Source organism: Bubalus kerabau, chromosome 1 (assembly GCF_029407905.1).
Source record: "Bubalus kerabau isolate K-KA32 ecotype Philippines breed swamp buffalo chromosome 1, PCC_UOA_SB_1v2, whole genome shotgun sequence".
Taxonomy (NCBI): Eukaryota; Metazoa; Chordata; class Mammalia; order Artiodactyla; family Bovidae; genus Bubalus; species Bubalus kerabau.
In genome coordinates, this window is record NC_073624.1 from 238,567,973 (window position 1) to 238,590,938 (window position 22,966).

Consider the following 22,966-nt stretch of genomic DNA (forward strand, 5'->3'; position numbering starts at 1 on the left):
GTGGGGGGTTGCTGTCCTTCCTTCTCCTTGTTCTGGAGGCAACATCAGTGCTTCCAGGGCTAGGTGTGACAGCCCTGATCACACTTCCTTCACATGAAGGGATGAAGGGTTGTGACTGTTATAAATGGGTTCTCAGCAAAAATTCGTGAAGTGGAAAAGACATATATGGTCAGACCAATTTTATAGCTGAAGACCACCGAGGCAGAAATTAAGTGAATCTCAAGTTTCATCAGCTTCCCTGGTGGCTTAGTGGTAAAGAATCTGCCTGCCAATGCAGGAGATGCAGGTTCCATCCCAAGGTTGGGAAGACCCCCTTGGAGAAGGAAATGGCAACCCACTCCAGAATTCTTGTCTGGGAAATGCCATGGACAGAGAAGACTGGTGGGCTACAGTCCATAGGGTTACAAAGAGTTGGACTAAACAATAACAACAGGTTCTACCACACCAAAGTTTCTGCTAGAAACCTGTGCTGCTTCCAACATTTGTTTTCTTGGTCTTCTTCCCCTTCTCTCTTCAAGGCCCATGTAAGAAGTATAACAGAGGCTCCCTGGGCCAGGAGCAACACTTGGTCTGCACTGGCTTCTCGAGCTCTGCCCTCTTCCCCATCCTCAGCTTCCCGCTTGACTCACCCGGTGGCAGCAGCCATGATGCACCCACCGTCAGCCGCGCTGGCTGAGCAACAATCCGCGGAATCGTGGCTCATGCCGAAGTTGTGACCCATCTCGTGGGCCATGGTGGCGGCCACGCCGATGGCATTCTCAGAGTGGTCCTGCTCAGGGAGAGAGTTCAGGTCAAAGACAGCTCCCCTCTGCAGCCCTGCCTTTTCCTTAGCCAAGCTCTCCACTGATAACACAACTGCTGGGCATACAGGCTCAGGGACTAAAGTCTATGATCTTAAGTACCCTGCAGCATCTGTCAGTAAGCACAGGTCGACAGAGAGGTTGGCAGATAAATGCCCAGCGGCCTCCTTGCTGTCTACTTTACAGGCCAGAAATGAATAGCACAAACATTCTCACAAACTCAGAGAGAACTTCAAAAGAAGGCAATAATTTCCTAACTGTGACTTTGAGACAGGCTCTTGCTCCATAAAGATACACAGAACCCGAGGCTTGAAATAAAATCATTTTTATCTCTGTATCTTATAATTTGTCAGCCCTGGTCTGGACCATATAAGAGATGTAGTGATGTATGATTCATGTAATTGCTTCAGGGTTCTCCTGAGTTTGAGAACTGGGGATAAATGACAGTAAATGAAAATTCATCCCTTAGTACCTCCACCTCTTAGAACTTAATACCTTAATTTAAAAAAAACTTCCCTTCTTTATGTCCAACCTTTTTTCCTATAATACTTCATACACAATATTTTTAGAAGATGGCCTCCTATTTTGTAAGGCAATTTTCCACTTTCTGCAGCATTAATAATGGCTTGAGACTCACCATGTTGACTCCTCCAGACTGGTACACGGAGCACATGGCCATGAGGGGAGCCAGGCCAATGGTGGTGCCATGAAAGGACATGCCCCTGCGGGAAGGAAGGAGAGGTGACTAGGGTAGGGGCTGAGGGGGTTGCTCCCATGTGCCCAGAAGCCATCATGGCCTTCCTTGGCCCTGCTGACAGTCCCAGATCATTCCCAAGGGAAGAGGTCCTGCTACTCTAAGCCAACACAACAATTCCCAGGTCACCACACCTCTCAATTCTTCTCACCTATTCTCCCACCGCTCTAGACAAACAGAAAAAGAAAGCAAAAGGTCACTTCTTCCCACAGTACGGCCATAATCCCATCCCCTGGAAGGAAATGGGCAGGGCTTGCAAAGCTGCATCCCATTCCTGCTACAGAGGAAAAGGTCAGAGGGTGGGGATGAGGGAAGGGTGGCACAGGTTCTACTGCTGAAGTGAATCATGCCCACTTCCGCCAGCTGTCAAGGTCCCCCACCATATCCCTGGCTCTGTGGTATGTGTATGGTGGGGGAGGGGTGGGGGGAGCGGTCAGGGCAGCAGCTGTGGGAGCTGATGTTTCATTCCTGAATCACTCTGGGGCCAAGGAAACAGATGTGTCCCATCGGGATAGAGTGCAGCTGGGTGCAAGAATGAGCTGTTTCTGCCTTTGTTTTGCGATTGTGACCCTAATCTGCCAACAGCCAGCTACATTCCCCTAGTTTAATACACTCTTTTCTCAGCTGTCTGCATCTAGCACAGGGGCAAAGAAATGAATAAAATATCGGTGTTTTCGTGCATGCCACAAACCATGAAATTTATTTAAAGGATCTACATGGAAATTCATTACATCATGCTTTCATATCTCTGTGTTTGCCTTCTTATATAGTCCATGACATCTCAGAGAGCCAAGACTATCTTATTTATTTTGGGATCATGAGAACTTAGCTTAGAATCAGATACACAGCGGGTGCTTAACACATGTTCGCTGAATTCAATGCAGATTTATCTTTAGAGAAATAATCTGCAAAAAAAAAAAAAAATACATGCAAATCTCTAGGAAGTCCTATTGATTGTCTGATAAACTCAGACATGGCACTGAGGAAGTTATACTGGAAACTGGATTCTAGGTCTTGCCCAAAGCAGGACACCAGACTTTCAAAGATCAGGCCAAAGCTTTGGTAGTCAAAGACTCTTCCTAGGTAAGTGTGCCATCAAGAAGCAAGATCTCAGGTTTTTAGTAGAGCTATTTCCTCGGTCTCTTTTAAAGTGTAAACAAAGGTTTAAATGATTGTTGTTTCAGAGATATTTAGGGAACAGGAAAAAATGGCTTTATTATGTATGTGCTTTTTGTTGTAACTTCCTCAGAATACCTTTGGAAGTCAGCACTAATAAATACCAGATTGTCATCATGGGGGACTGTCACGGGCCACCATGACCCCCATCAGTTTCTGTTCTTTTCTTTCTAGGATTGAACAAACTCCAACACAACCACTCTCATACCCCATGTCTCCCTCCCCTCAAACACACTATTCCTGCATCATCTGCCACTTGACTACCTCGCAGTTGGCCCTGAGACCCTGGGAATGACATGAAGGACAAGCTGAGGAGGCCCCTCTCCTGCGCCTGCATGGGGAGATCAACTCCTGCACTAAAACAAAGCACCATGAAGATCAGGGTGAGCCCCTTAGAAAGTCTGTTTCAAAGCGGCCATGACGAACAGTCAGTCACTTCCCAAATACACACCCAGTTGATTCAGAGACTCAGTGAAATATGTCTAAGGCACTAATTTTCTAATTTGGGTTGTAAACACTTCTTGGAATTGTTATGACTCGGGCTTTTTAGTATTTTCCTGAATATACTGGGCACAGAGCACATGCCTGAGGAATATTTGGGTACTGGAACAGAGAGTCAGGATAGCTTAGTCCAGCCAACTGTCAACACTGGGGAGAAAGGACAGACGGCACACGCGCTGGGAGCAGGGGCTTTGCAGCCAAGGGCAAGGCAACACACATGGAAAAGGCTATTTACGTGATTAACTGTGCATTGTCATGGTTCTTCCGGGTGAGCAGCTTGCGCCTCCAGCTTAGAAATGACCAGAGGGTAGAGTACGGATTCTCTGAAACTTCACACATGTTCCCATGAGTCCACACTTCCAAGCCCACGAGGGCAATCCGGATATTCAAGGATCGGTAAAACTGAAAACACACACAGAAAAGTCACAGTGTCATCTGTCGGCACCACCGCGAGTATGAACCCCTTCCCAGCCCAAGTGCGCGGAGCTCAGATTCCAGATTTCTCTTCTCTACCTGCCTCCAGGGGAGGAGGGAACAGGTGTTGCTCTTCAGATTTCTCAGAAGAGGGACAGCCTGTGAGAGGCACAACATCCTGAGAGAGGCTCGACCTCTGGTAGCAGAGCTGGGGTGACTTAGCTGAGAGAAACGAAGACTGAGACAGGGCACAGAGTTGCTTTCAGACATGCACAGGGCTCTTAGTGGAGAAAGGACCAGTGCTATTACACATGAGCCTACAGTGGGGCTCAGTTAATAGGCAGAACAGACAGGAAGATACATTTCATTTTAAAATAGGAAGAAACTTTCTAAGCTGGTCAAGAGCTAAGCCTCACTGTCATCTGTAACAAGTACCCTTGACTCATGTGTCCGGTACAATCACCCCACCCAATTCCTTTCATGGGCCTTATTTTTATATATGTCTAAAAAGTTTTCTTGTATATGAATATTTAAAACAACTTTATTAAGGCATAATTTATACATCATAGAATCCACCCATTTTAAGGGTAATATTTTTTAGTAAATTTACCAAGTTGTGAAGTGATCAGATCAGATCCGATCAGTCGCTCAGTCATGTCCAACTCTTTGCGACCCAATGAATCGCAGCACGCCAGGCCTCCCTGTCCATCACCAACTCCCGGAGTTCACTGAGACTCACGTCCATCGAGTCAGTGATGCCATCCAGCCATCTCATCCTCTGTCGTCCCCTTCTCCTCCTGCTCCCAATCCCTCCCAGCATCAGAGTCTTTTCCAATGAGTCAACTCTTCGCATGAGGTGGCCAAAGTACTGGAGTTTCAGCTTTAACATCATTCCCTCCAAAGAAATCCCAGGGCTGATCTCCTTCAAAATGGACTGGTTGGATCTCCTTGCAGCCCAAGGGACTCTCAAGAGTCTTCTCCAACACCACAGTTCAAAAGCATCAATTCTTTGGTGCTCAGCCTTCTTCACAGTCCAACTCTCACATCCATACATGACCACAGGAAAAACCATAGCCTTGACTAGACGAACCTTTGTTGGCAAAGTAATGTCTCTGCTTTTGAATATGCTATCTAGGTTGGTCATAACTTTCCTTCCAAGGAGTAAGCGTCTTTTAATTTCATGGCTGCAGTCACCATCTGCAGTGATTTTGGAGCCCAGAAAAATAAAGTCTGACACTGTTTCCACTGTTTCCCCATCTATTTCCCATGAAGTGATGGGACCGGATGCCATGATCTTCGTTTTATGAATGTTGAGCTTTAAGCCAACTTTTTCACTCTCCTCTTTCACTTTCATCAAGAGGCTTTTTAGTTCCTCTTCACTTTCTGCCATAAGGGTGGTGTCATCTGCATATCTGAGATTTTTTTATTGATTGATATTTTTGATATTTTTGATATTATTGATATTTCTCCCGGCAATCTTGATCCCAGTTTGTGTTTCTTCCAGTCCAGCATTTCTCATGATGTACTCTGCATATAAGTTAAATAAACAGGGTGACAATATACAGCCTTGACGAACTCCTTTTCCTATTTGGAACCAGTCTGTTGTTCCATGTCCAGTTCTAACTGTTGCTTCCTGACCTGCATACAAATTTCTCAAGAGGCAGATCAGGTGGTCTGGTATTCCCATCTCTTTCAGAATTTTCCACAGTTTATTGTGATCCACACAGTCAAAGGCTTTGGCATAGTCAATAAAGCAGAAATAGATGTTTTTCTGGAACTCTCTTGCTTTTTCCATGATCCAGCGGATGTTGGCAATTTGATCTCTGGTTCCTCTGCCTTTTCTAAAACCAGCTTGAACATCAGGAAGTTCATGGTTCACATATTGCTGAAGCCTGGCTTGGAGAATTTTGAGCATTACTTTACTAGCGTGTGAGATGAGTGCAATTGTGTGGTAGTTTGAGCATTCTTTGGCATTGCCTTTCTTTGGGATTGGAATGAAAACTGACCTTTTCCAGTCCAGTGGCCACTGCTGAGTTTTCCAAATGTGCTGGCATATTGAGTGCAGCACTTTCACAGCATCATCTTTCAGGATTTGGAATAGCTCAGCTGGAATTCCATCACCTCCACTAGCTTTGTTCATAGTGATGCTTTCTAAGGCCCATTTGACTTCACATTCCAGGATGTCTGGCTCTAGGTCAGTGACCACACCATCGTGATTATCTGGGTCGTGAAGATCTTTTTTGTACAGTTCTGCTGTGTATTCTTAATTTTAGAGTATTTTCATCATACCAACAAGAAACCTTATGTCCATTGCTATCATTGCCCATTTTCACCCCTAGACCAGGGTAATCACTAATCTACTTTCTATCTCCACAGATTTACCTTTTCTGGATATAGTCTACAAATGGAATTATATAATACGTGGTCCTGTGTGTCTTCTTTCATTTAGCATGTTCTGAGTCTCGTCCATCTTGCTGTCTATATCATTCTGCCACTTCTTTTTTCTTGCTGACCAGTATTCCATGCCGTGGATATACCAAATTGTATATGACTTTACTGAAAGATGTCTCCCACTCATTTTGGAAGTAAATGGGTATAAATGATAATATATACACAGAGATGTGCTTACTCTTGAAATTTCCTTCCCCATCACTGGAAGTTCTCAGGTTTTGTAAAGGATACCACAAACAGGTTGTAAGCATGAGGCTGTAAACGTCCCAGATAACCCTCATGATTTTGCGCAATCCAGAGATCCTGAAATTCTATAAATGAGACCTGATTCTTGGGCTCCTTAAGGCTAGAGCTACATCTAACCTTTATTACACGCTATCTTTCATCTCACACACACGTAGCAGGAAGAAGGTTTTCTTTAAAGCTAAGTACTGGAAGGCGTAGATACCAGAAATTCCCTGACTGGCCAAGCCCTAGAGAATACTGAGGCAGCAACTTAAAAAAAAAGTCATCATGGGGACTTTCCTGGTGGCTCAGTGGTTAATGCAAGGGGGCACGGGTTCGATCCCTGGTCAGCGAACTAAGATGCTGCACGCCTCATGCTTTGGCCTAAAAAAAGAAGTCATCACAGCTAAACCTAGGTCATGTAAGCAGGAGATGTCATCTCAATCCAAAAGTGGCAGGTACAGCCCCTGGTAAAAATAACAATCGTAGCACCAATGTTTATCAAGCACTTTCTACATATTAAAGACTGAGGCTTAGAGAAGTTCAGTAACTTGCTGAATTCTCAGCAGGAAGCTGGCAGAGTTGGGATGAAGACTTGGATTATTAGACCTCAGAGTCTACCCATCCAGAGAATCAACTTGCCCCCAGGAAATTGTGTGTAAATGGTCTCCAGATTCAGCAAAATATCAGTTGATTTCAATGGAAATTGTGATTTTCCTGTTTTGTGCCAGGTCAATCATTCCAGAAAATGAAGGGTTTGGATTCCAATTCAAACTTGCTTTACTAGGGAGCTTTTCAAGGACTTGACTTGGCTTTTTCATAGGGAAGGAAAAACATTCTAGACTGGGTCCATGATTCGGCAAATGAGTGCAGTGCATTCCAGTTTTAGTTCCATAACAGTTCAGTTCAAGGAGCTGGGTCAGCAAGCCTGAGAGAAATGGGCTTGCCTGCCCTCACCCCAGCCAGGGGTGACGAACCTCAGCTGCAGATGAGAGAACCAAGGCTGCTCCACAAAACAAACCAGCAGGCAAGGTTGGGGACTTCCAACAACGATGGGGCTGGCTAGCGCCTCTCTTCTCCTTCCACTTTTCACTAGCACCCCCAGTTCTAACACCCAGACCAGCTGCAGAGTCCACAAAGGAAACCCAGCCAAGTCTCCCACCTGCAGTATCTCCAGAACAATAGACATCACGTGGGTGATAACAGGGTCTACCCCGGGAAACAGCTTTTCTTATTTTCCCAGATGCTGAGTGTTCGGGTTGTGGGATCATTTCGATATTGTTGAGGAGTTGAAGGCTAGAGAGAGGACTGGAGTGGGTCCCTGGAGTCCTCCCTTCCAGGAAATGCCAGTGTTTGTGTTTAACTTTCACCTGTCAATGACCAGCACTTCCAGAGTCATCTGAAGCAAAAATAGAGGGCACAGACCCTCCCATCCAATGACTCCAGAACACTACCAAATTTGCTTGTAAATCCCTAAAAATATTGAAGTTCTCTTCCTTATCCTCCAATATTAAAAAAAAATGATTCCCCCTTCAGACTTGGGATCTATGAATCCCTAGCAGACGAAGAGTTAAGCTTCAGAGATTTTCTGAGTGCCCTGAGACTGTATAATAAATGTGATCAGATTCTCACAGAGACCTGCAATACCCGATGATTAAAATCTACTTTTAAAAACTATTTACTACTTGCCTATCAAGAGGTCACTGTCATTCTAGGTTACCTCTTCTACTTCGTTTTGCATTCTTTCATATAAACAAAGTATTTCCAAGTCCCAGACCAGCCTATTCTGGTCAAATTAAAGAATTTGGGTATTTCCTAAGAGCATGTTTTAAAAGAGCCTGACCTAGGAAAGTTAACCCTCTGCTCAGCCTTTCTAAGAGACAAAACCAAATAATTTTAGAAACGTTTAATAGGCGGAGATGACACAGATTGACCCCAAGCAATCCACTCCTCAATTTTAAGGCAGGGGTGAGGGTGAGGGTGTCAGAGGACAGTGCTCTGGGTCCTCAGCCCTATCTTCAGCTTTTTCCTCGGACTTTTATATTAGACATTGGAAAAAGCAGTCCACTGGAAAAACACAAATAATTGAAAGCTATTGGTTTAAATCAACCCTATTTTGTAAATTAAAAAACAAAACCACAACCCAAACAAGACAAGTTACTTGGCTAGGTCCATGCAGCTGATGACTTGTGAGCACCGAGGCCCTGCAGCATCGCTACTGCCTCCTGGAAGCTGACAGGGCAGCTGCTCCAGGAAGAGGCAGGTCAGCTCCTGCTGGGCAGCTCCACTAAGGTGCTGGCACCTCTCCCACAAGTACACACCTGGTCTCACCTTATCAACGTAATTGGCGATCTCCATAAGCTTGTGTTTGGTGGCATCTTGGTCCAGTCCGTTCTTCTGAAACTAAATGGGGCAAGCAGAAGTAGATGAGAACCCAGAATCCTTCCCAGGACCCCTCGTGCGTCCCATTACTTGTCTGTGAATTCCTTCACTTTCTCCCATCTTCTGCGAGCAGTCATTTCCTTAGGAATATCTCCCTGACACACAGTGTCAGCTCGGTGAAGGCAGAACCTGAGTCACATCCATCCTGGTATCTCCAGCTAACAGTTCAGTGTCAGGCATACAGTAGGCATGCAGTAGCTGTGTAGTGAACTGAACTGTCTTCCTCCAGCCTGTGAGGTCGACCCTGTTCTCCTGTCCCCCTAATTATAAGGCCTTCTGCAAACTTCCACTGGGGCTCAGAAGAGGGACCAATCCAGTCCTTGCCACAGTCATCACCCCAACACGGAGCCCCCATCACAGGGATCACCCAAAGTCTCCAGGCAGGTAATCGGTCAGCATGGTCAAACTGTTGCTGAACACCCACAGTGTGCAAGGCACTGCACGTGGTGCTGGGCAGGACACAAAGCGTGAGGTCCTGGCCCTAACCTTAAAGGAGCTTCAGTTAGAACACAGAGGGGATCAGAAATAACAACGAAGGCAGATTTTGTATTTAAGGAGTATGACATTGAAATGGGCTGAAAAAACCTGCACAGAAATAACTGCAACAAGAGGCCACGTGAATGACACAAAATGACTGCTAGCAATGAGGATCATAAGATCCTGGCAAACAGGCTTCATCTGGTGTATCACTCAGATCAACTGGAAGTGCCTTCCACAGCGAGAAGGATTCTGAGGCTTCAAGGGGCTCAGCAGGAAAGAGTGCTGTGCTGGATCAGAAATGTCTGCCACGGGTACCAGGAGGAGCACATTTCCACAGGTAGCCTCACATTCATCATGCCTGCTTCAAAAGGATATATCATGTTCAGCTGCAATGATGAAGGAATGCTTCATGGCATAAAGATAAGATTTGCCACAACTGCAGCCTAAATTTGAAAAGAATAGATACGTCCCACACACTGCCGTGGTAACACAGAATTACTGTGTTACCATCTGAATTACTCTGGATATACATGAATATATGTTACTTCAAACCTTCACATCCTTCCTCCACAAAATCCCACAAGAATATTCAAGAACAAAAAGAACAGACAGCCTTGGGTATTTGTCTGGATAGGGGTGTGTCTCAGCCATGATACAGGGAGAAACCCGTTTCCTTTCCTCCCACTGCTTTGGGACCCTCCTGGGCCTCCATCAGAACGGCAACCAACTCATTTTCATGGCTGCTTTTTACACAGTTAAATTCCATGTAAGACTCTGGGACTCAGACCTTTTCAAGGTGTCAATCCTGCAACTTCTCTTTACAGAGTCACTGCATTTCTAAACTGGCCTCACTGCATAGCAAGTGCTGCAGCATTTAGTGAATACTCATTAGAACATCAGAGGCAGACTTCATTGTCTTTCAAATATATTAATCCTATCTTCAAACAGCTACCTGATAATATCACCACAGTTTAAGGAAAGTATCATGCTGTCCTGAAGAGCTTCAGGCAGGAGTCAGTCAACTTTTTTTTTTTTTTAATGGTCAGGTTGTTAATATTGTAGGCTTTGCAGTCATACTGTCTCTACCAGAAGTACTCAAATCGGCCATTCCAGCTCAAAAGTAATCATGGACAATACATGCATGGATGTGTTTCAGGAAAACTTTAAAAAACTTATAAAACCCTGGAGTGGGCTGGATCTGGCCATGGGCTATAAGTCACAGACCTCTGATGTAAAGAAAACAGTGCCTCTCCTTTACACTTTCTGGGTGGACACAGACAATACCACACAGTGCATCAGCTGGTCTTTAGCTGGCCCACATCCTGTCTGTGTCTTGAAAGTCCTTGCACACCTGTTCTCACAGCTACCTTGTCTCCTCCTACAACATCCCATCTTGCTCTTCCCCTGCCTAGGTTTCCCGCTTTACCTGAGGAATGAATAAGCTGAAAACCACCCCAGGGAACTTCCCTGGCAGTTCAGTGGTTAAAACTCTGGGCTTCCAAAGCAGGGGGAACAAGTTCGATACCTGGTCGGGGAACTAAGATCCGACATGCTGTACTGCATAGTCAAAAATAAAATAAAAAGCTTTAAAACAAAAAAGTACCTGCTCTACCTTTCTAAAAACAAATAAACAAAGAAGCAAAAGACAAACCATTCCAAGTGCTCCAAACTAGGCCCAGGGAGCTACTTGATCATTTTTTCTGCTAAAAACCCTCTCTCCAGGCGGTAATGCCATCCTTGTCTCTACTCCCGATGCCGAGTTCAGAGCCCAGGAGAAGCCTGGCCTGTCTCAGCACCAGGTTATAAATCACAGATAAGGTAGCCCGCCCCGTCCCTATCTTTCCGTCCTTTCAGATTAATTCATTGTCAGGAATACATTGCTGCCTGTGGAGGATATGAGGCCACTTGGAGAGGGAGTGGGGGAAGAGGAGGTGACGGGGGCAGGGATTTGTGAGCCTGTGGGCCCAGCCTGGGCTCTCATATCCTCCACCCACCCTTGTCGTAAATCAGCCAAAGCCGGGACCTGGGAAGTTAGCACAGAGCCTATCCACCATCCACAGAGTGGCAAGAATCATGGCCTGTGGCAACACCTGCGAGGCTCCTGGTGGAGGCACTGTCTTCTAGAACAGGAGACAGTTCTCCAGGGCACCACAGTCCTGAAGGCATCTGGGGCCGACACTTTTCCTCTAGGGATTTTGCTGTGACTCTGGAGGTCAGGAGACTAAAGACCCCAATCCCTAACCGGCCCTCACTTATCCAGCTTCTAGACTCACACCCACTGAAATCTTAAAACCTGGCACCAAGAGTCCTCTGGGGAGACTGCAGGGCCAAAGGGCAGCCTCACCACACCTTTGCTTTAGAGCAGCTATGTTTCTACACGCTTAACTATCGGGGTCCCAGGAGCTGTCATCTGAACAAAGATTCTGTGGCTCAAAAAAGAAAGGATATCCCTGGTCCAGTGGCTAAGATGCTGAGTTTCCACTGCAGGGGGCACAAGTTTGATTTCTGACTGGGGAACTAAGATCCCGCATGCCACACAGCATGGCCAAAAAATAGGGGGGGGGGGGGGAAATGGTTCAAGACCACCATATTAGATGACCTTAGGTGTAAGAGGGTCCTCACCCCTGCTTCAGCTTGGAGAAGTCTGTGGACTTTTATATTAGACATTGGAAAAGGAAGTCCCACCGGGAAAACAAAAATAATCAAAAGCTACTGATTTAAATCAACCCTAGAGGAGCTCAGCTTTAAACCAGCAACCCTCCCACTAGGGCAGGTCTGTGAGTCAGGGGCAGGGCTGTTAGCCCCTCCCAGACTGCATAGCTGCGGCTTTCAAATCACCTTTGGCTTTTGCTCCCCACATCATTCCCCCAACCTGCACACACATCAGTCTTTGGAAATGAAAACAAAAGGGCTGCTGGAACAACCAATACCAACATCAATTAAAAAGCAAAACTCCTCTCAAAGCAGAACAAGATGTTCCCTCAGCCTGGAGGGCCTAGCACCTCCTTCTCTGCCCAGTAAACTAGCAGACACTCAAGGGCCACCTCCTGCTGCCTCCAACACTGGAAGGCAGCTCCCCCAGCTTGAAGCCAAATGTTCTCCCCAACCCCATACAGCCTCCAGGACCTGTGCTGTTGGACTAACCACCTGAGAATAAGCCTCTGGGGAACTGGTCAGGATCCCATCTTGTAACAGGAGGTAAAGCGGCAGGGCATAACTTCTGAAAGAATGACATAGCCCAAGGACACAACACAAACCGATTAGAATCAAATGGGACCAAAATGGCAGACAAGACTAGACCTTAATCAACAAGTGAAATGACATACCCAGAGGTGACGTGACAGTTCCACCGGTAAAAGACCAAGGGGTGGGCGGTGGCCCAAATCCTGGAAATCTCCACCTGCTCCCCAAAATAGTTGGAATAATCCTCCTACTCATTAGCATATGAAATTACCCAGCCTATAAAAACTAACCACACCAACTTTCAGGGCAGCGTTCGCCCTCTGTGATGGCCCACACTCTGTCTATAGAGTGTGCTTCTCTCTGCATCTGAATAAAACCACTTCTTATTTATCACTTTGTCTCTCACTGAATTCTTTCTGTGATGAGACATCAAGAACCTGAGCTTTACTGGGTCCTGAAACCAGGTACTGTGGGTTTTGGCTGGGTTTGAGTCCCAAGCAGGGCTTTGGCTGGGTTCGAGTCCCAGCCATGTGGGTTTAAGTCCCAAACTGGATTTTGTCTGGGTTTGAGTCCCAGTCTGAGGTAAACGGATTCAATCTGGATGGAGTGTGACAGACAGGAGTTTGATGAACGCTGTCAAAGGGAGCCCCAGGTGAGGTGCAACGTTAGAACTAGGGAGCGATCAGTTCACCTCACCTTCCGTGCCTGAAAGATATGTCAGTTATGTGGTTGAGCTACTACACAGAGTGAGAATGAGGGAAAATACGGCTAACTTAGGCGAACCTGGGGTCTGACCACGCTCTTTAGGAGTCAGCTTCAACACCACCGCCTCAGGAAGGTTTCCCCCAGTTCCCAAGACCACGCTGGGTCCCTCATTATCTGTGCTCTAATCCTCTCCAATGAGCAGTCATCACACTTGGAACTAGAGTTTTTGTGCTGCTTCTGTAAATTCTGCCACGTGGGGGGCAGATCTGTGTCTCCAGGATCTAAGCACTGTTCTTGACACATAACAGAGAATCAAGAAATCAATGACTAAAAGAAATGAAAGAGTGAGGGAAATGAATGTTTATTAAATTTTAGAAGCCAAGGCACATGAGAACCTAACTTGAAGAACATGGAATTAAAGGCCAAACAGCTAGCTACTCCAGGTCAGTAATCTTCAAACTTGCCTGTGCACCAGGATCACACAGAGGCTTGTTAAAACACGGATTGTCAGACCCCAACCCCACATCCAGGGATTGAGAACATCTGGGTGCAGCCCCCAAATCTGTATGGTCACAAGTCCCTGGGTGCTGCTCACACTGCTGGGCTAGGGACCACATTTAGGGAACTCCAGCTTAGGTACTCATTTGGCACCAACATGATTATAAAAATGGACCACACATTGGCAGGAAATTGTATTCAATCAGATAAATATACTCCTTATCTTTGCAAAAAAAAAATTCTTTTTAATTTCTATAGAGAATTCATGGACTCCCAAAGAGTAAGCACAAAAACCTAAGGATCTCCCAGATCTGGTCTAGGAGTGTTAATTAATGTATTGAGCTTGAACAGACTTCTCCTTGATTTTTTTCCCCAACTATGTTTAAAATAGCAAAAAGAGCCTTTGGTCAGATTTAAGGTCAAAATTACATGGCAAACTGAAAAAAGATGCATTTTTTTCATCATTTCCCCCATTCAGCATTTTGGCACTTCAGCATTTCCCCAAAGCAGTTTGAAGGCTGGAATGGAAGTGATTAAGAAAGTGATTTTTATGCTAAACCCCACCCCCCTCCTTACCTCTGCATAATCAGCCACAAGGTAAAGCTCCACATACTTCATGGAGTGTAAATCTTCCCTTTTCATCTAAGGAAGAGACATAAGCACATCAGAGCTATGGAAATGGTGGACCTGGCCTCATTTTAAAACACTGCTCAGAAGCGGTGGAGTTAATAAGCAGTGAACCTCATTACCAGGTTGCAGAGACAACTCAGCTATGATCGTCTCACCATCACCCTCACTACACCCCCTGCCCACCATCTTGGTTATCACTGGAGTCTGCTCTGGGACACCGGGTGCAGCCTTTTAGTCTCCAAAAATAATGAGCTGGCTGTCCAGTGCAGACAGAACAGAGGCCAGCATACTGTGAGGGAACATGCTGACAATCAAATTCCCAAAAATATTTAAACCACGTACCTCTATTTTTGGTATAAATAAATACAAGCATTTTGTGCATGTGGTTAAGTGGCTATTTCAAAAAGGGAGGCATATATTTTTTTTCTCACATTTTAAAGTTTCTGAAATCAGCACCTTAGAGTATTTTAAATGAAGTAATGTTTCCCCCAAAGCAGTTATTCTATCAAATACAAGGGTTTCTCACACTCAAAAATGACTTAGACTAAAAGGAAAATGCTGGGACTTCCTTGGTGGTCCAGTGGTTAAGACTCCACGCTTCCAATGCAGGGGGCGCAGGTTCAATCCCTGGTCAGGGAACTAAGATCCCACATGCTATGTGGCGCAGCCAAAAAACTATTTTTAAATAAACAAAAGGGAAAAGCTATTGCCTCCTTCTTAGCCATCTCCACTCAATTTAGAAATACTTCTGGATCCACGGAAAGGGTGCTCAGAAGGGATTATCTCCCGGCTGACTCTTGTACCGAGAAACTCACCCTGCGAGGTCGCTTCTTGGTCTGGTTTGTAAACTGGGGGACCCAGTCCCTGGTAGTGGGCTCGAATCCACAGTTCCCGAGAGGCAGCTTGAGATGTTCAGATCTGTAAATACGGTGGTGGCTCTGGCTGTCAGGAAGGGGCTCGATGATATAGCTGAGGTTACTGCTCACTATAATCAGTCCTCTGTCAAAAAGAGAATTAGAATCTCTGGTCAAATACTATGGTCCTGGAAAAGCCCCTTGTTTTCCCCATATGCAAAATGGCACAGCTGGTTTTGATCACTGCTTGTTAATCTTATTATGGGGTCATGCACTCCCTGGTGAGAATCTGATGCAAACTGGGACCTCCTCTCCAGAGAAACGTACGTGGACATGAGATATGGTGCACAGTTTCAGGGTGTGAAAGCCTATCATGGAGAAACTCAAAGGTTCTAAAAGGGCTAGAACAGGGACAGTTAAGACTTGTAAAGGATGGTAGGGCTAGAATTCCAAAAAGCCTCCCAATCCCAAACATGGCATACAGCAAATCACAGGTCAGAACTTTACAGGCTGAGAAAGAGACGGTATGTTGAAAACAGGAAGAGTGCTGGTCTAGGGGAGAGGAGACCCAAGTTCTAATCTTAGCTCCAATATTAAATTGCCAAATGCTCTTCAACAAACTTCTTCAATCACTCTGTGCCTCAGTTTCCCCAGATGCAAATGTCAATGTTAATTTTCTAACTTCATAGGACTCCTGGGACAATTAAATGGAAAGACAAGTATCTTTGTTTTTTGGAAGCCAAAGCTAGAGTCGTCAGCTACCAGCCCCAGTTTCCCTGGATCAGCAACGCAGCTCTGTGGTGAGGTGGTGGCCACAACCAAGCATATGTGACTACTTTTTCCTCTGGGTTACATATGCTAACCTTGGACTCAGAATAAAGATGTACATTTGTTCATTATATTCTTTCACTCATTGAGTCCTTACTCTGTGTTAGATGTAATCTAGACACAATCCTTGTCCTTGAGTAACTCACATTCCACTGGGGGACAGACAGACATTCATTCCACAAATGCTTCCTGCTATGTCAGGCATTGTGCTAGTTGCTAAGGATGGAGTAGTAAACAGGACAGATAAGATGCCTGCCCCCATGGAGCTTAGAGTCTGAACTAAGAGCATGTAACAGTGGAGAAGGCAATGGCACCCTACTCCAGTACTCTTGCCTGGAAAATCCCATGGATGGAGGAGCCTGGTGGGCTGCAGTCCATGGGGTCGCGAAGAGTCGGACACGACTGAGCAAATTCACTTTCACTTTTCACTTTTCACTTTTATGCCTTGGAGAAGGAAGTGGCAACCCACCCCAGTGTTCTTGCCTGGAGAATCCCAAGGACGGCAGAGCCTGGTGGGCTGCTGTCTATGGGGTCGCACAGAGTTGGACACGACTGAAGCAACTTAGCAGCAGCATGTAACAGAGAAGGCAAAAAGCTTTCCCCACCCTTAACCCTGATGGATTGGACACAGCTGCATGGAATGCTGCATCATTGAGGCTTCTGGGCCCTTTATCTGGATTCGGTGAGAAAGAGTGCCATGACTTATTATCAATCACTATCACCAATATCAATGGAAGGGACAGCAGAGGCCCATGTGGCAGGTATCTACCATCCTTGACACTATAAGATGAAGAGTGTGACCAGGGCCCTGGGGAAGGAAGATCCCAGCCATGAATCCCAGGAGTCCCATAGCATTTTGTGTGCTCCAAAACCTCAGGCTCTATCCACCCAGAAATTTCGGAAGGTAAAGGACCTGGCAGGACCTCTTTTAGGCTGTCTCAGCTTCCATCCCCACCCTGGACCCCTCCAGATATCCGCCCAGGTTTTGCCCTTTGGGAAGAGCCTGCGAGGCTCTCGAGAGACAGTGCCAGGTCCTAGTCAGCAGCAGCCCTTCCTGGAATCCATCCCTGGTTGACCTCGTTCCAGTGCCAGGGAGCCTGACGACTTTCCGGCTGCCTCGCCCAGGCTGACACAGCAATCCCGAGCCAGCCCCCAGTGGGACACCTAAGGTACTCCCTGAGCAGCTGGGGTGGGGATGGAGCAAAGACCAAGGGTCACATCCGCTCCTGAGTCCAGACGGGAGAGGGCAGAGGACAGAGCTGCTGTGGGCATCCTGTTCCCAAGCTATCTGCTCATCTCGGCTGACCAAGGCCCCTCCCGACCCCTCAGTTTCCCCCAAAGGCTGCAAACATTGGAAGCAAAGGGCCTGACCACAAACCAGGTGATGGCTTTGTCTGCATTCTGCTGTGGCTATGGAAATAACTCAGTGGGTGGAAAGTCCCGGGGTAGCTGACAGGGCATCGCCTGAACAAGCCTCTAGGCCAGATAGGACAGAGCCCACACAGGATTCTGGTGCAGAGTGAACAGCAATCGTGCTGCCTATAAATCATTGAGTCTGTGCTATCGACCATGCACTGTGCTATTTTACTATTCATACACACTTCTATGATTCTTACACATATTATCCTCATTTTACAAATGAGAAAACTGCGGCTCAAAGAGGTTAATTAACTGACCAAAGTCACACAGACAAGAAGAACCTAAGCAGCCTGGTTCTATGTCCTGGGATCTTAACCATGACCTCACACTGCCTCTGTCACAACAGCCCTGTAGAGTGGCTGTCAGTGACAAAATCAGCAACTCTCCTCTGAGGTGTGACTGGCCATCACCCAACTCGCTTGTCTGAAGTAAGACACCAGCTGGGAGAGGCATTGTCTACTTTTCCTTTTTAGACACCATTTTGGGGAGAGTTAATTATGTGCCAGGCTTCCCAGAGTAAAGAGTCTGGAGTAAAGAGTCCCCCTGCCAATGCAGGCGTTGCAGATTCGATTACCGGGTTGGGAAGATACCCTCGAGAAGGAAATGGCTACCCACTCCAGTATTCTTGCCTGGAGAATTTCATGGACAGAGGAGCCAGGAGGGCTCTACTGTCCATGGGGTCACAAAGAGTCAGAGACAAAGGAGTGACTTAGCACACAATTATATGCCAAGGGCTCTGCATACAATTGTTCTTATTTCATTCCCACATTAATGCTATAAAGCACATCATGGCTCCCATTTTATAGATAAGGAAACAGAGCCTCAGAGAGATTAATTAACAAACTCTCACGGGTATTGTGTGGCCAAAAATTTAAGGTCTGGCAGAGTCTAGACCCTACGCCCTTAACCTCTGTGCTATCTGCCTCTACCAGTGAGTTCCAAACCTATGAGTCAGAGATAACAGGATACAAGCTCCCAGAGCTATCCATTAGAATATTCTACAGAATGTATTAAAAATGTCTATCTCCTAGAGACTGTCACACAGAGTGAAATAAGTCAGAAAGAGAAAAACAAATATTGTATATTACCACATATACATGGAATCTAAAAAAAAAATGGTACAGATGACCCTATTTGCAAAGCAGAAATAGAGACACAGACATAGACAACAAACATATGGACACCACGAGGGGAAAGGGGACGGTGGGATAAATTGGGAGACTGGGATTGACACACAATTATATATAATATATAAAACAGATATCTAGTGAGAACCTACTGTGCAGCACGCGGGGAGGGGGAGCAGGGGAGGCCTGTGTCCAGGCCCAGTCTAGGAAATGCAGATTCTGCAGTCTGAGCATCTGCACTGTGAGCAAGCCCCACGCAATCCCCTGCACAGTCACACTCAGCAGCTCCGACCTGGAGCCCAGTCTCTGGAGGGGCCCGTCTTTTCACAGAGCTCCAAGCAATCCTGTTCCAGGGAGTGGGCAGATTACCACTGGAGAAACACAAGCTCAGAGCGACCCTGAGGGTCCTTGAGCAATAGGACTCTACAGCTGCTCTCTGCCCCTCCTTCCTGCGGTCCCCCATAACTTGCCTGTGTCACAGCTGCCATCCCCCTGCTCCCCAGGGTGGAGAAGAGGCAGGCAGGGGCCCCAGCACGCCACAGGGAAGCCAGCTTTGAGAGTGGGGGGACCTGTGAGAACCTAGTTCCCAAGGGCCTCCCCTCTCACCTCCCCCAAGCCCTGCTAACTGTCCTTCCCTGAGCACTCCCCAGTCATTTCTCCTCCTAAACATCTCTGTTGATCTAATTTGTGAAATGTAAGCACTGGCAGAGCTTCGCCTGGGGATGGGGGTGGGGGCTTGGGAGGGGGACCCAGGAGGCTGGGTGGCCAGGACCTCACACGCAATTCTCCACTCTGCTCTGCATCCTATTCCTCATTGTTGAGAGCTTAATACAAATGAAATTGTACAGAGGAAGCCTGACAGGGCAGGTCAGGCAGGCAGTGGATTTAACCCCTGAATGACTGCTGGGCTCGCCCAAATGCATCCTTCCAGGACCTAGGTTTGAGAACAGCTTCTTGAGAATTAGCCCATTCAGAGCTAAACCTAAAGGGGACACAGCCTACAAGGCCACATCCAGAGCTTCCTTAAGAGGTAATCACTCCATCACCCTTCTTTCCTTCCCTCAAAATGTACGTGCAAGTGAGAAGGAGGGAGTTTCAAAGGCAGCACTGAGGGGAGCCAAGAAGGCACGTGGGTGATGTGATCCCTCCGGGATGGGGGTGGCAAGGCACAAGCGGAGAGGCTGGGCTCGGAGGGGGGACATACCTGGTTCAAAGTCTGGCTCTGCTGTCTGCTAGCTGTGGGGCACAGCACTCAACAAGACTGCCCTCTCACAAGGCTGCTATGAAAACTGAAGTCGTAGGCAGTGCTTACTAACCATTAGGGTAGTATTTTAAAAGGACAGCTAACAGTCATTGGGCATGTATTACATACCGGACTGGTACAAAGCATCTTATCAGTAGCCATTCAACACATGTGTGCTGTGTGCACCTAATGTGTGCCAGGAACAGTTTTAGGCTCTGCGGATGCAGCAGGCTTATAAAAAAAAAAAAAAAAAAAAAAATGCCTGCTCTCAAGGAGGCTGCACTCATCATCTAGTGTAAACCCACCAATGACGTCACTACTGTTGTTCCCATTTTATAGATGAGAAAACTAATGCAAGAGATCTGAAGCAAGGCATCAGGCTTTAAAGCAGGAACTGCCTGACTCCAGAATCCACACCTGGCACAACCTGCCGCCGCCCTGTGAGGGTTTACTCGGTGCCTGACACACAGGTGGCTGCCTTATTTGTTCTGCAGCAGGAAGGCCAGGTGGGCAAAGGGGCAGACAGGCACAGACTGGCTTCTTCTCTCCCAGGCGACCCGCCTCCCAAAACTCTGCCTACTCTCCCTGTGGTGCAGAACTTCCGACACTGAAGGATCCTTTTCATGGTCTGGTCTACCCTCCTTTCTCAGACAAGAGGAACAAAAACCCAGAGACACAGGAACGTGCCCAAGGTCACTGAGTGAGGAGCTAGGGGCATATCCCAGGCCTCCTTGTCCGGCCTCATTACTTATGGGCGGGGCCCTGACGCCACCCTCAGCCCCCCACCCAGGATCCATTTCTGCACCATGGGCACCATCTAGAGGGCTAAGTGAGGCTCATGGGAGGCAACAGCCTGGCCAATGTAAAGCCAGAAGGAAATGAAATCAAGCAGGGAGAGAAACACTCAACAGATCACACAGCCGAGAGGTGTGAGGCGAGATCTGAAACTCAGATCTCTTGACTCTGAACTGTGAGCTCCTTCTAAGCCATCACACACACACGTTCACACACATCCTCCCGTGCTCACTCTCAGCTTCGTACTCTCCCCCACAGAGTCTGAGTCCAGGGAGCTGGGATAAGGTACAAGCACAGTGAGTGTGGGCCCCAGAGCACGGAGGACACGTCTGCTATAATCTGAGCGATGCATCAAGCAGATGACCACAGATGATCTACTGTGTCTCTGAGAAACTTTACATGTAATTAAACCTGCCAGGCATTAGTACATAAGATACTATGCAACTATTAAAAGAATGATTTTGATCTATGTGTGTCTAAGACATAATGTTAAATTGAGGGGGGGAAAAACGGACAGAATGGTATGTACAGGGTAATCTCATTTGGATTAAAGAAATCATATATATCTCATGATTCGGAGAAGGCAATGGCACCCCACTCCAGTACTCTTGCCTGGAAAATCCCATGGATGGAGGAGCCTGGTAGGCTGCAGTCCATGAGGTCGCTAAGAGTCCGACGTGACTGAGCGACTTCACTTTCACTTTTCCCTTTCCTGCATTGGAGAAGGAAATGGCAACCCACTCCAGTGTTCTTGCCTGGAGAATCCCAGGGACGGGGGAGCCTGGTAGGAGGCCGTCTATGGGGTCACACAGAGTCGGACACGACTGAAGCGACTTAGCATACACGATTATGTATTTCAATTATGTATACCCCTCCAACTCTTGCCTGGAGAATCCCATGGATGGAGGAGCCTGGTGGGCTACAGTCCATGGGGTCGCAAACAGTTGGACATGACTGAGGGACTGCACTTTGCACTGCACTATACCCCTCCAACAGTGATTACAGATGGGAAATGAGGTTGACTGAAAGGGCAGGACAGGATAAAGAATTTTTACTTTGTTTAGTTTTACGCTCTTTGTATTAATTGAATGTTTAACACACCCATTAGCTATATAATGATCATTTTTAATGAGTATTTCCTTGACAAATAGACTGATCATTCAGGTTAAAAAAATGTTTTTACTGCAATCAATACCTCTCCTGCTGACAGACAGACAGTGAGCGGGGTAAGCTGGGGACACACACGTGGGCACACACAAGTACACACAGTGTCCACCACATCCCACAGGTTCAGCCAAGGACATCTCAGCCCAGTAATGCCTAAATTCCCTCACAAATAATCACTGCTCCTAACATTCCTACTTTGTGTGAATCTGTAAAGCATTTGTGCACACAAGATGCTTTGCAGGACATTTAGAAGATGAGTCCTTCATAGAAGACAGGCTTGGGGACTGTGGATACTATGCTGTTATCAGTCACTAAGTCATGTCTGACTCTTTGCAATTCCATGGATTGTAGCCCACCAGGCTCCTCTGTCCACGGAATTCTCTAGGCAAGAATACTAGAGTGGGTTGCCGTGCCCTTCTCCAGTGAATACTAAACATCCCTAAGAAATGATGTGCCACATCTTTTCTTTGGTGTAGTTTGTAAGTATCCACAGCTGCCACTCAAATCTCAAAGGGGTCAGTGACCTAAACAAGATTACAAAGCATTATATATCACATATCCATGTTTCTTTTTGGAAAGAGTATTTCTAAAAGGAAACACAAGAAAGTGGTTAACAATGACTACCTCTGGGGAGAGGGATTCAGGAAACAGGAAGAGACCTTTTCCACTGTACATTTTTGTATTATTTGAATTTATTTTTACTATGATCCTGTATTACTTCTTCAGTTAAATTAGACTAAAGAACTGCTTGGGGGAGAAGAGGGGACCCAGCAACAGCCTAGAAACTCAGCTGAATTCCTCTGGATTTGGATCATCACCCTGAGGATCCTATTTGGTATAAATCCTACCTACTTTCTCCAAATCACAAAGTGCTTGTTTCCAGGAGAGAAGCACAATTGCTATGGAGATTTTCCATTGCAGCATCACTTTATGAGCCTTGATGGGGGGACAACGTGAGGGCTACATGGGTTTGAAGCCTGCTGCTGCTGCAGCTGCTCCTTCTCCAGAGTCTGAATTGAGCCATCTGGCTTGCATTTCCAGCTCTTAAATCAGTCAGGCCCACAGACACCCCTGGTTTCTGAACGTGTATAGCGAGAAGGCTGGGAAAATAAGGCGGGTGGACCCCACCAGAGGTAAGCATGCAAAACAGAAACACATGGATGGCTCACTTGGTTCTCCCCTGTCAGCACGGCTGTGGGAGTGATTTATAAGAGTCTGGGCCAAGTTCCCACTGCTGCAGACCAAGAGGACAGAGGAAGAGGCCGAGAGAAGTG

The 22,966-nt window shown here is 46.6% G+C and overlaps 1 protein-coding gene across 1 annotated transcript in view; it reads right to left on the bottom strand.

Annotated features, from left to right (window-relative positions):
• Window positions 1-22,966, bottom strand: part of ADAM19 (ADAM metallopeptidase domain 19) — an 89,799-nt gene that overhangs the window by 23,371 nt on the left and 43,462 nt on the right. Inside the window, exons 6-11 of the mRNA XM_055560638.1 lie at window positions 15,075-15,258; window positions 14,206-14,271; window positions 8,653-8,724; window positions 3,467-3,633; window positions 1,438-1,522; window positions 630-769 (exon numbers count right to left, since the gene is read on the bottom strand). Of these exons, the coding sequence (XP_055416613.1) occupies window positions 630-769; window positions 1,438-1,522; window positions 3,467-3,633; window positions 8,653-8,724; window positions 14,206-14,271; window positions 15,075-15,258 (714 nt within the window). The remainder of the gene's footprint in view (window positions 1-629; window positions 770-1,437; window positions 1,523-3,466; window positions 3,634-8,652; window positions 8,725-14,205; window positions 14,272-15,074; window positions 15,259-22,966) is intronic.